Below are 12,920 nucleotides of genomic sequence, written 5' to 3'. Positions count from 1 at the left end.
TTAAGACTGTACTTTGCAGTGCCTTTTCGTGTTTTATTAAAGGGGGTTTCTCATATATAGCCCCCCCTCATTGATTAAAATGGGATGGATTAAATATTAGAAACATCTTTGTATATTGCGAGACAAAAAGTACCACAAACTGCTGCCTCCAAAATGAGTTGATATACACCCCCTTACACACTATAAACACAAACATTATATCCTCAATATATCTGCAAAAAACTGCCAATCCTCCATTGCCACAGTCCTTCATGGTGTCCCCCAGGGGTTAGTACTCGATCCCCTCCTCATTATGCTTTACAATCTTCCCCTAGGACAAACATGGTACATGGTATATGCTTCCACTGTTATGCCGATGATACTCTATTTTACCTCCAAGTGTGATTTTGAATCCAGGATGCAACAGAACTTTCTCAAGCGTATAAGCTTATCAGTTTTAAGCTAAGTGTATCAAATAGTCTTTTAGTTCAATCCTTTGGTAACACGGTCTCACAACTTCTTGAGGTTGTGAGACACTGTTTTCAAGAAACAGCAATGTGCATGTGTTTCCTGTGTATACGATCAGATATACCCACTGTACACTACTTGACCAGAATTAAACAGGACACACTATGAAGCGACCAAGCAGCAGTAGCGGCTGGAGACATAAACGGAGCTAAAAGTAGAGCAAATATTGGACTTCCATTCATCAGGCAGCCAGAAACACAACGTTAAGCCTTAAATCAGTAATGGGTGATTTAACTACACAATGACTTGTACCTCTTAGGGAGAAACCTCCATCATTGGAAAAAAAAAAAAACTATATTAGCCCCACAATCTAACCCAAGGAGGTACACCGCGAGTTTGGGTATATTGTTATAGTGTCCAAACAGTGGTACTACAACTTCTGTGTCAGTCATGTGATGCCAATGGGTCCAAACATACTTTTTCCCATTGACTTACATTGGAAAGAGACATCTGTAAATCAGTGTATCATTTGTTTTAATGTAAATTAAAAAAAGACTTAACTGTAAATCTGAACAGTCATTATTTACATTTACATCTAGTTAATGTGATAAAAGCTGTTAACAGATTTATTTTCTCTCCATTCATTTGACTGAGCCGAGACCAGATGTCACGTAGTGCTTGGGAGGCGGGGCTTAAGGGAAATGCAAGTGGAGTTGCTCTTTTGGCCCCATGAATGCAATGGATTGCCGGAAGACCCAGGGAAGATCTGTATTTTGTTTTTGAGAGGCAGGCCATTTTGGCTTCATGCATCACTGAGCAACTTTCACAGGAATATATGTAAATGCCCCCCCCTTAAATGCTGTGTACAGTTCTGTTGTTTAACCCTGCTGGTGCAGAGCAGAGCAGGTCAGCACATGTCTGTTGGAGGCGGGTATTGGACCCTCATGTGAATGTAATGTTATCCGGATGTATTCTGTGACAAAGTGTATTAGCCTGTGACGGAGATAAGGCTAAAGCGTGCCCTCAGTGAGGGCTTGTAAGGCATTCACTAAGATGGCAAAACATTTTTTTCGAAAAAGCTTTCAGGAGTTCACTGGAGTTTGTTAAAATACAGAATGTTAAAATAGCACAGCCTTTGTTAAAGCTATCATGCGTCGTTGACCTGCTGAGTCAGTGTAAAGTAATCTCTCATGTAGTTGTAATGGGGCTGCATGTCAGTGGTGGCTCATGGGAGGATCAGATTACTGTAACGGCATGACGGGGAGCTTCAGAGTAGAATACAGTCCCATGAGAGCGGTTAGCAGCAATCCTCACTGTCACTACTTTGTCTTCTCATATTGACAGTGTGTAATCATAGCAGAAGCAACTCATAATACTTTCCCTATAATCACTTATATAGTCTTCATTTCAAAATACTTTCTGATTCTCTATTCACACATTTTACTGTCTTAAGAAATACTATTTCCACATTTTTGTATTCCTCAACCATATATTATTTCACTCTCATTGTCCTGCAGCATGAGACTCAACGTGTCAGTCATCTATCAAGACTTTGTGGTTAGGGTTTTGTGAAAATAGACAGATATTTTGCATCTCACCTCTTTTGGACAAGTTGGCTGATCTACGTGTGGGTCCTCGTTCCATGCGACACGAGTCTTGTTGGCCATCGATGAACAGGTGACGCACCTGAAAGAACCAAACAGGGGCGATCGAGAGAAAGATAGGAAAAGATAGAACATGTTGGAAACACAATAACAGAGACACTTGTAAAAGCAAACAGAAGGATGTATAGGATTTGCAGTTGACCCAAATCTCACAGGAAAGGTGGGAACACTTTGCTATATGTGCCACTTTAAAAACATATGAGTAACACCCCAGATCTAGCATGCACAATGATAGAAAAGTGTTCTTTATCAATCAAATAAGATTAAAGAGTTTAATCCAATATTATTTTTTTTAAAGGAAGATCCACGTTTCTTCCTTTTTTGTTTTCCTTTTATATCTGTCTTTAATCAAATGCAAGTGTTATGTGCAAAGGCATCAGCACTTTCTATACTGTGAAGAAGACACCTTCATCACCGTTAGCCTCGGGGCATCGTAAAGGGCGCACCGAGGGAAACACATGAATAACTTTGCTGGAGATTGATCAAATAAAACGTCATTATTTGTTCAAGACAGCTTTACTTGAGGTCACACGTAACCATGCTGTGCCAGAGCAACCTGCTCACCCTCTCGTTCAAGGTGGTGAGGTCCAAACAGAGCCACAGACAACTGCAGCCTTAAGTAGAGGCTCAATCAGTGGAAACACCGGTGCTCAATTGGAGCATACCATGTAGTGCATGTGCAGGGGTGGCCATTTTCTTCCAAGCGTAAAAGTGGTATTGTTTAAGGCTTCTGTGGTCAGACATGTAGAATATGTTGACCTATTTGATTTATTGTGTTTAATTACTTTGAACTACATTTTGAATATGTTTGTAGATAAGAATAACAGTAATTAAGGGTATAGATAGTTGATTGTCCAATGGGGAAGGGCTTAACATATATAAACCTCTGAGGTGAGTCTGACTGTGGCTATAGAGCAGAGAGGTACCAGTTATATTTCTTCGACCTGTACATATATATTGAGGTGTGTTTTCTTTCTGTAGATCCTTGTTACTTTGTGTTCTTTCAGCATGTTGGCTGTTAATAAAAGTACCTAAGGATACCGTTTGTGTGACTCGAGCCATCTTATTTAATTCCTAGTTTTTTCATCTACCCTTTTTGTAACATATACAATAAAGTGTGAGTATATAAAGTGTAGGACTGACCTGGTGTGGGCGCACGCAGCTGGAGTTAAGGTTGGGGTAGCGGGTGGCAGGGTCAATGGCGTACTGTTCAAAGTTTTTACTGATGTTCTCTGTGGTGGTCTGAGGCAGCAGGCGGTAGATACTCTCCCTGAGAACAATATATACCCGTCAGATGCTGCAGAACATACTGGAACAATATGTACAAAGAAAGCAAACACTGAGGCCAACCAAACACCACCACAAGTTGCTTTTGAAACTGTAAACAATCCCCTTTACAGTCAAACCTACATCACTGGTACATCAACCAAACACATGCTTTATTTGACTACTGACGCCCACAAGTACATTAAATTACCATGATCGACGGTGACATCAAAGTTCAAAATGGTGACCCATCTTGAAACATGAGTCCCTTTGTTTTGCTGTGTAATAACATTCATGTACACCTAATGTACACCTAATGTACACCTGGGCATCACAGCTAGTCCCCCTGCCCGCACATAACACATTCCAATTCAACCCCTGCGTCACAATCTGTCTGTTTCCTATTTTATTTTGAAAAGTCTTCACCCCTTGTGTGAGGTCTGTTTTTACTTCCTGTCTCTGTTCATCTCCTGCCCAGCTGTGTCGTGTCCTTTGATTAGTTCTGGTTTTCTGTTGGTGTTTGTAAGATCCTTGATTGTTGTTTGTCGACTGTGAAAGTCCTGTTCAGTTTTACCTTACCCTTACCCTTACCCTGACCCGCACTTAAAAAGGTATTCTTTGTTTAATCCTTCGTCCTGCATTTGGGTCCACCTTGCTCTGCCTCCACATGACACCCTGACTGCAGGAAGTTAACCTTAAGCCCACGCACCGCTCAGCCAGGATCTCCAGGGGACCCCTGCCCTGTGCCCAGCCCCTCACCATCCACGCACAGTCGAAGGCTGCCAGGAAGCCCCGAGCACAGCCTGTTCCCATCGGCCAGAAGGGCTGAAAGCAGAGAACGTGACGTCAGCAGAAGCCAGAGTATCACACATGACAACAGTCGCTGCGCCTCGTACCTCCAGCAGACTGTCTCCCACCAGAGAGACCAGCAGCTGGTGTCCGTGTTTCTTTCTGATCAGGGCGGCATTTTCCGAGGCGTACATGCTGGTGAAGTCAAACATGGCAACGTCCTGTTGGCCGTAGTGGTTGATGGCGAAGTCAAGGGATGGAAGCTGGTAGTTGGTGCCAAAGTCTGCGGCTTCACGGGCGTAGGAGAGCAACGCTTCCTGGTTCACATTGTTGGGACTCAGCAGTCGCTCTGTTTCTGTGTAGTCCTGTATTTAGACAAATCATTCAATTCATCAATTTCACATTGCAAATACATATCCAAGTATCACAACCTTCTACTCGGCCTCAATGGGCTTCTCATTCCGCACAGCATCCAGGATGACTCCAAACCAAGGACAATCTGGCTCCACGTCTACTGGGTGTGTAAAGAAGAGGGCTGGCAAAGCAAACGCTAGAATAACGCTTTTGAGAAAATGATTTTTAACAGTGCACATTTGATTAACAGGCGATTCCCGCCGCATTGCCTACGGGTCTTGGCCTGCCCCATATGTGGAGCAGAAATGCATTTAACAAATGTTTAGGGAAGTTCACTAAAAAGGTTACGTTTCAAAATGTTCATGGTGCCCCTCCACACGTCACGGGTCTGACTTACCGTTATGAGAAGATGAGTAGTTAAGATTTAAATGAAGACATACATTTAAGATGGGTGTGGTCTAAAATAAGGGTGCAGAACGTTTGGAAGGGGCCTTTGTCCACCCTTAGGAACAATTTGGGGATGTCTTAAGTGTGATCTATCGGTTTGACTTTGTGAGATGCATTATTACCCAAACACAGAAACTGTCTTGAGAACCAGCATGCCCGGCTGGACAGAGACACGGTTGATATGTTTCATGGAATGTAATGAAGAATCTGACATGACAACATGACCAAACTAAAGCAGGTAGTTTGTTGAAGGGTTGAGCGATACGTCTCTGTAGCTTTGGCCACATGTGTTCATGCTGCCGTACAGCAGCGAGACATCACTCTGCACTAACTTGTAATGTAATTGAGATGGAAAACACTAAGTGAGGCGTGTGTGTGTGTGTGTGTGTGTACATAAAAGGTGAGAGCAAGTTTCTAATTAGAGCCCGTTTCATTATAATCCACTGCGCAGGCCGCACTGCCAACACTGCCCTGGTAAACACTCGTTCCTGTCATCCCCCCAAGAAGCCTCTCGGTTTAAAATATAGGATTTCTGTGTGTGTTTCAGGCTCTATTATTATCTCGTCAGAGTTGCCAACATGTATCATTAGATGTGCTCTCATGTGACTCTGGACTGGTTTTATCATTATCTCGGCCAGGAGATGGTGTATTGAGAAAGGATGTGCATGTGTCTGCATCTCAGTGTGTGCATGTGTCTGACCACGGCTAATCTTGCATGCTATTGGACCAATCAGCCCCATTAAGCTATGTGAGAGGACACACTGTGATTCAAGGCAATGCCTACCTGTAGCTCCCATATCAGAGAGGCGGTTCAGAGTCATTGAGAAGACGTTGCTTATAGTAATGCCCGTTGCTAGGGGTGCATAAATGATCCAATTGCTATTGCGATGATCATTTAGATTCCCGCATTGATGTGAAAATAATCCAACTGATCGAGTGGGCGGGGCCTGTGGGGATCTTCCATTTAAAGTGATGTTTAAAACTCAGTTAATGGGGCTCATTCACGGTCGCTTCCACAAACAATCAACTTAATTATTACATTCAAATGAAGTACATTATTCAAGTTTACATTCACTTTGGAGAATAACCCCCCTCTCTCCTGACAGCCTGTCAGTATCGTCTCATGCAGCTCACTGATCCAGTAATGAGTGACCCGACAGTGAAGAATAAACATATGTATAACTAGTTTAGCTTGTTCCAGAGGTAGATAAAATAGCTAAGTGTGTTAGGTCTAACTCTTGTGTGTTGCTCCGCTCACCGGTCCGGCGGGCGCAGCTGCAGGGTTTCTGCTTCACACACACGTTGCATTCCGCTATTTTACTGTCTTTTTCGGACACCTTAAAATACTGCCAGACCGGTGAAGCCATTTGAGAGCTTGTTTTTCCGCACACAGAGAAAAGTGTCATGTATTTTACGTCATGTGATCGGCTCTCGCGGCGGCCGATCGATCTGAGCATCCTTAGTGGTAACTCACATTTATGATGACCCCTTTGTCCAGCAGACTCTGCTTTTTGGCCGTCATGACAAAGTAGTGGGTGTGATCTCTGTAGTACACGATGTTCTCCAGGTTAATACCTGGAACAGGAGCAGACAAACAAACACTACTTAGAAGGCTGTAAAAGGCTCAGCAGTGGGAGAGGCAAACAGGCAGGCCAGCATCGCATACAACTCAAACAGAGTAAATTGGTTGCTGGTAGACATGTTCTTTCACCCGTCTCCTCCCTGAGTTCCAGAAAGAACTTCTGGTTGAAGATGAAGGCCACACCACTGATCTCCTCCACTTTGGCCTCTGCTGTGGTGTTCCTGTTGACAAAGTTAGCCGTGATGGCGATGGCCAACTTCCCTCGAAACTCTTTGCGACCAAAACCTGCCGAGAGGGGAAGAAAAAAAGAACCACGAAGAGGGAAACATGTGACCAGCCCATCGCAAAAGCACACACAGATGAATAGGTTAGTCCAAACCAGTTATACCATGGATCCTTAACACCAACCCTGACCCTGGTTTGACCCTTACGCTAATGCATCACATTCACCACCACTTCACCACTTTTAAACTAAAAATAACACATACTGGGTAGGTGGGTACAGAACAAATCTAGGCTGCGGTCAAACTGACAAGAAAAGTAGGTCTTATGTCTTTTCCCAACCACTCTTCCTAACCCCTAGATTCCACCGGGTCCGTCTGCACCGCGTTACGGCTGCGACACGGCGTTCACAGCGATGGCGGCCACTCTAGTCATTGGGTGCTATTCCACCAGACGTGCCGCGTTACGACTAGAAGCGTCCCAGAAGCGTCTCGGTGCTGGGCTCCGTAAAAAATAGGCGGCTGGTCTATTTTCGACGCGAGGCGTTACATGGCGCCGGGCAGGAAGTGAAACGGTCAGAACATCCGGTCAATCCCCAAAATAAACAAATTTTGCAGACCCTATCCCTCCGTAGTCTTTCAAGTAGGAGGATGCCAGCGTTCTCCTCCGGTTTACAGGCACTGTGTAAATTATATATATATATAGAATAATTATGATGATGAATTCATTTTTTTACCACTAAAATACAGCAACACATCTTTGATTCATGTTGTTTATAACTGGAATATTACAATTATTGTTAACTTTGTCTGCACAAAGTAGCCTGTCCAGGAAATATGCCCAAATCAACAAAAACTGCGAGCCGGCACGCAAGACGCTCAGCAACTGCGCCCGGTTGGGTATGGCGCTGTTCGGAGGTCGGAACAAAACCGTGGCGCAGCCGTAACGCGGCACAGACGGACCCGGTGGAATCCTGCGGTAAGCCTCAGTAACAACGACATTGGGTTAAGGAAATAAGTGAAGAATAAGGGGCCCTCTATATTTTCTGCCCACTTATGTTTACAGAACTAAAGATATCTCTTGGCTGTGATTGGTTGTTCCTCGTCACATGACAAATGTGCGCTGCTCTGTTGCAAAATGTCCAAATTTGTCATCAGGATTTAGGAAAAGACGATGGCATTGCTAAAAGAATCCAACTACGAAAACTAACATTTTCGGTAGACGGACAAACCCTGCGTTTGTCATCATGACCGGTTGTTTCCATGAAGGGACACCATTTTGTCACTTTATGTGTTGCCGCAAGGACTTGTGGGACAGCATTAATTCCTTTCCTTTTGCAAAGGACGCTTGGGTGTATCCTATGCTAAAGGAGATAACAAATGAAGCGTTAAAGCTCCTTTCCGATGATCTAGACTAGAGAATTCCAACAGCTCTAATCATGGCTGCCACTTCATCGATCCATCGTCATAAATAACCCCAACTCCTGTTGTGAGTTATTTCCCTCTTGCTCACCGTCTAATGTGTTTTTGCGTCCGTCAGCTCCAATCACTACATCAAAATCAAATTCTGAAACAGGATGGCTGGAGGGCCGGACTTCTGCTCGCCAACCAGGACCTGAGGAGGAATGCAGCAAAGCATTGGGGGCCACTTCAATTGGACTGTACAGCATACCATCATCACGTACACGTTATCTAAAGAGAGTGCGAGTAAACATCTTGTATCTAAAGGAGAGGCCGATGACAGGAGGCTGGGCAGAGCTCTTTCTGGAGGACAGTTATAATACCTACTAGGAACTCAATAGGGTTTCTTATTTTTCTAACCACATGAGGTTTTGTGGTCATTTCTTAACTGCCGTATATAGCAGCTACTGTACAGTGTGTTGCTTATTCTTCTCCGTAGACCACTGGGTATGATTGTGTTCATGTCTGGAGCTTTAAATAATGAAAAAAGTCCCCATACCCCATATTTAGGACACTCAAAATACCACGAAAATGTAGCTACCAGCAGACTCTATCAATAGACTTGTTTCCATAGATGCGATAAACGCTGTCAGTGAAACGCCTCCTCTCTAGGAAACCTTGTGATCACTTTAGCATATGTATTGCTTTCCATATATAGCATGGGTGATATGCAGGAGAGTCCCTGTGTCACTGCCACTCGTGTCACACACACACACACACACACACACACACACACACACACACACACACACACACACACACACACACACACACACACACACACACACACACACACACACACACACACACACACACACACACACACACACACACACACACACACACACACACACACACACACACACACACACACACACACACACACACACACACACACACACACACACACACACACACACACACACACACACACACACACACACACACACACACACACACACACACACACACACACACACACACACACACACACACACACACACACACTCACCGTCCTCAGTCTGCTCTGCTGGTGGCTCCACAAGCTTGACAAACTCAACGTTGACATGGATTTCCACTCCCAGAATCAGACTCACTTTGAGGAGCATCAGCTGGAGCTGGCGGATACCTGTGGTGGAAACACATCAATAGACACGTGCTGATATTGGATAACCAAAAAGCCCCAACTCAAGGCTAGCGCTAACTGTAGGTGCACACATACAAATACACATGTTAGCCTTTGCAGACCATTTACCTGCACACAAACCTGTACAACAGGAGATGAAAAACCCCAAAAACATCATCGGACCCTTTGATTTTTGGGCCGGGCCTAATTTCTTACCTTTATTTCTGTCTATGAATTCTATGGATTAGACTTTTGTATATTCTTTCAATTACAAATGTTTCTGGAAATCTTATGTGATCGTTCTAATTAAGCATATCTGTATACGACGCCTGAAAATGTAATCTGCCTCTCAGCAAAAAAGTAGATTTATAGCCCTTCAACTGTAGTTCATGGGATATTTGTTCTCAATAAGTGGTGGTAACATGTCTTTGTGCGCTGATGGGGTCGAAGGACAGAGGGGGGTGTTTGCTGTACACTGTAAAGCCATCGGAGACAAATGTTTCCTTTGTAATATTGGGGGTGTATTAATGAAATATGACTGATTGATGGTAACTGGGCAGCAGCAGCAGCAGGGCAAAGGTCTGCTGCGGATGGCTTCCTCCAGTCCTACTGACATACTGCACCACATGCCGCAGGTCCTACCTACTGTAATCTCATCACAAAGCTTTAAATAAACCAGTTCGAGCCGAGCGGTCACATATAACTGGAACGCTTATAGCACTGAGCAGCTTTAAATACAGGACGCGGTCCCCTTAATGACCTAGATAATATAGTAAGTTCATTTCATATAATGAACATTGCATAATGGCTTTAGAAATGTCAAGATATGGTTATCCATGTTATCTACTTCTGTACTATAAATAGTCAAAACCTTCTTCAGGAGATGTGTGCACTCAATTTCCCTTATTCTAACATGTTTCGGAATGCACTTTATATCCTAACCAGGTTCAGTAATTAAAGTCATTTTGTTCAATATTGCAGTTTAAAAAGGTTGTCTATAATCTGTACCTTAGATAGCGTGTTATTGGAGGCTTGATATTAGAAGCAGTGAATTTTACAGTGACACTGACATAGATGAATACAAGAAGTAAGAATGTTATGAAAACGGTTACCCTATCGGATACAGGATATACTTAAAAAGGACAACCTGAAACAGTTTAACGGATTAATGTATGATGATCAGTCATACTAAATGTGTATATGATTATTAATGTATTAAACAGCACGATATTAAGTGCATGAGATTGGTGCATTAACCTTTAAAATACTAAATTGTGTTTGAATTATTCTGTAGTTATTCCAGTAACTTTTCATTTAGCAATACATCTTGCAGTAAAAAGCAATATTGCAACTTTTGAAGTATTTATTTAAAAGTGAAAGTGCAATACAAATATTAACGATGATCATTTTTGCCAAAACTGTGCAAGGTAATGTGCGTTTAGTAAGTAGACATGTCGTGGATTTTCCATTTTATTTATCAAAAGTTAAGTTTAAAAAAAGTTTGGATATTTGAAAAGGTATGTGTATATTATATAATATGTCTATCACCTCGCGGGTGCCCCCACATAGCAAGTCTCTTTCAACCCATACCAGCTGGAGAATCATTAAGATTCAAACAATATATTTCTATGTGGCAGATTAGTAGTTGTTTATATTCAGTGACTGCTACGAGCCGATAACCAGAGGAGCTTATCTTTCAGCAAGTTATTAATAAATGACAGGTACATAAGCTGGAGAGGACGACGGTACAATGGAAACGTCCCACTCGGCAGAGAGAGACTGAAGAAACTAAGCTGCTGTTAAGTATCTGCTCACAGGTAAACAATAGGCAAGTACCAGCTCGACCATGCAATGATGTCCAACATGGAAAGCATCATTTAGGCATTTTTCTGTGGCCATTTTTGGTATTAAGTATTTTGCATATAATCATTTGCAACAAAAAAAAGAGTTTTGGTTGTATCGTCCCCAAACTAACTATTAAGGAAATAAGAGTGATTCATTCATGCAATTATGATTATTTGAAGTTGCATTGAAGGAAAGTGTTACCTAAATAAATGTTATTAGGTTTTCCAGATGATTTAATGATATACAAATGATATTTCTTGCTTCCATTCCTCAGATTATGTTTCATAAAAAAATGGATTAAGAGCTTCTACTGTCACACAACATCTCTTGTCAGTATGTCAAGTTTAAAAAAAAATGAAAAATAGTTTATATTTCCTGGAAATTGCTAGTGGAGCCTCGCAGATGGGGGGGGTGATGCAGCCCACTCAGCACCCCCCCCCCCCTTCCCGTGTCCATTCGCGATGTCTCGCAGACCCCACGCAGCAACCAGGAAACGACAGCATTCTCATCTGTTTGTGCTTACTGGTGTCATTTCCTGGTTGCTAACAAACGCCATTGTAAGGACTAATGTTCCGCTGTAACAGTAGTGGACTCATCAGAACAGAGTGGGCGAGCTGACCAATCAGAGCACAGTGGGCTCATAGGGAGGGGGGGGCAGGAGCTCCAACAAGCCGTGTAGGACAGAGAGTGAATACACACGCTATACAGAGATGCTGTATGAGAAACCAATGTGATTTTGGAACATTGAACAATGTCAATCTATTCTAGTCGACCTCAACAATGGACCTATGATCAGTAGAAATGGCCATGTCATGGGACCTTTAAACTATTTGTCCTAACAAAAAGAAATCACTAAATCCCAAGCAGAGCATCAGTAAAAAATAAAAGGTTTGAAAGTGAACCTGTAGTGAGCTTTTCCACTCTGCTGTCAGTGCTTCATGAGGGGTGGATGAATAAAGAAACTAGAGTTCAGAGAAAGAGACACTCACTGATGTGGTCGATGGCGCCGGCGCAGAACTTCCCGTAGAACTTTTTGGCTCCGAGGCCCCTGAGGTCGTGGATGGTGTAGGGCCAGAGGTGGAGCACGTTGTTCCTGGAGAAGGTGTCCCTCTTCTCGATCACCACCACCTTACAGCCCAGCAGGGCCAGCTCGATGGCCGTGCGTAACCCACAGGGGCCGCTGCCGATGACCAGGCACTGAAGGAAGAAGGGAGGAGGTCAGGTGGGGGGGATGTAAGGACAAGAGGGTAGGGATGTTTCATTCTGACATGATCTGAACTGCTAATATGAAGCCATAGAATGGAATACCAACCTTTGCATTACCCTTTAATAGTCTTAAGGATTTTTATTAAAGAGGCCCTATTATGCTTCTTTCAGAGTTCATATTTGTAAGTAGTGTCTCTCCAGTGACATGTCTCCATGCTTTAATGTTCAAAAAGCTCTTTATTTTTCTCATACTGCCTGTGCTGCAGCACCTCTTTTCACCCTCTGTCTGAAACCAGAGCCCAGTCTGCTCTGATTGGTTAGCTGGCCGGCAAACGTTTGGAGATTTCCCGCCCCTTACACAGGTTTCACGGTTTCCAGTATCAGCAAACAGCTGTTTTTACTGTAAGAGCTCTAAACTGTACTCAACTGTACACTGCCTAGTTGGCAGATAGTGGTGATAATTGTTATCTCTGCAAGAAGTGAGTTACTAATTATCAGCTTAATCTGCAGCT

The 12,920-nt window shown here is 43.2% G+C and overlaps 1 protein-coding gene across 6 annotated transcripts in view; it reads right to left on the bottom strand.

The window, feature by feature from the left end:
- The window catches only part of LOC117447687 (F-actin-monooxygenase mical2b-like), an 86,510-nt gene that overhangs the window by 37,647 nt on the left and 35,943 nt on the right, over nt 1-12,920 (bottom strand). For all 6 annotated transcript variants that reach the window (XM_034084511.1, XM_071203442.1, XM_071203443.1 and 3 more), the window contains exons 3-11: nt 12,192-12,399; nt 9,244-9,360; nt 8,284-8,385; nt 6,679-6,834; nt 6,442-6,542; nt 4,274-4,531; nt 4,087-4,202; nt 3,255-3,381; nt 2,046-2,133 (exon numbers count right to left, since the gene is read on the bottom strand). In XM_034084511.1, coding sequence (XP_033940402.1) covers nt 2,046-2,133; nt 3,255-3,381; nt 4,087-4,202; nt 4,274-4,531; nt 6,442-6,542; nt 6,679-6,834; nt 8,284-8,385; nt 9,244-9,360; nt 12,192-12,399 — 1,273 coding nt within the window. The remainder of the gene's footprint in view (nt 1-2,045; nt 2,134-3,254; nt 3,382-4,086; nt 4,203-4,273; nt 4,532-6,441; nt 6,543-6,678; nt 6,835-8,283; nt 8,386-9,243; nt 9,361-12,191; nt 12,400-12,920) is intronic.

The sequence above is a fragment of the Pseudochaenichthys georgianus genome, chromosome 6, assembly GCF_902827115.2.
Source record: "Pseudochaenichthys georgianus chromosome 6, fPseGeo1.2, whole genome shotgun sequence".
NCBI classification, from domain to species: Eukaryota; Metazoa; Chordata; class Actinopteri; order Perciformes; family Channichthyidae; genus Pseudochaenichthys; species Pseudochaenichthys georgianus.
Note: the sequence above shows the minus strand (reverse complement) of the source record. Positions and strands in the feature narration are given on the sequence as shown.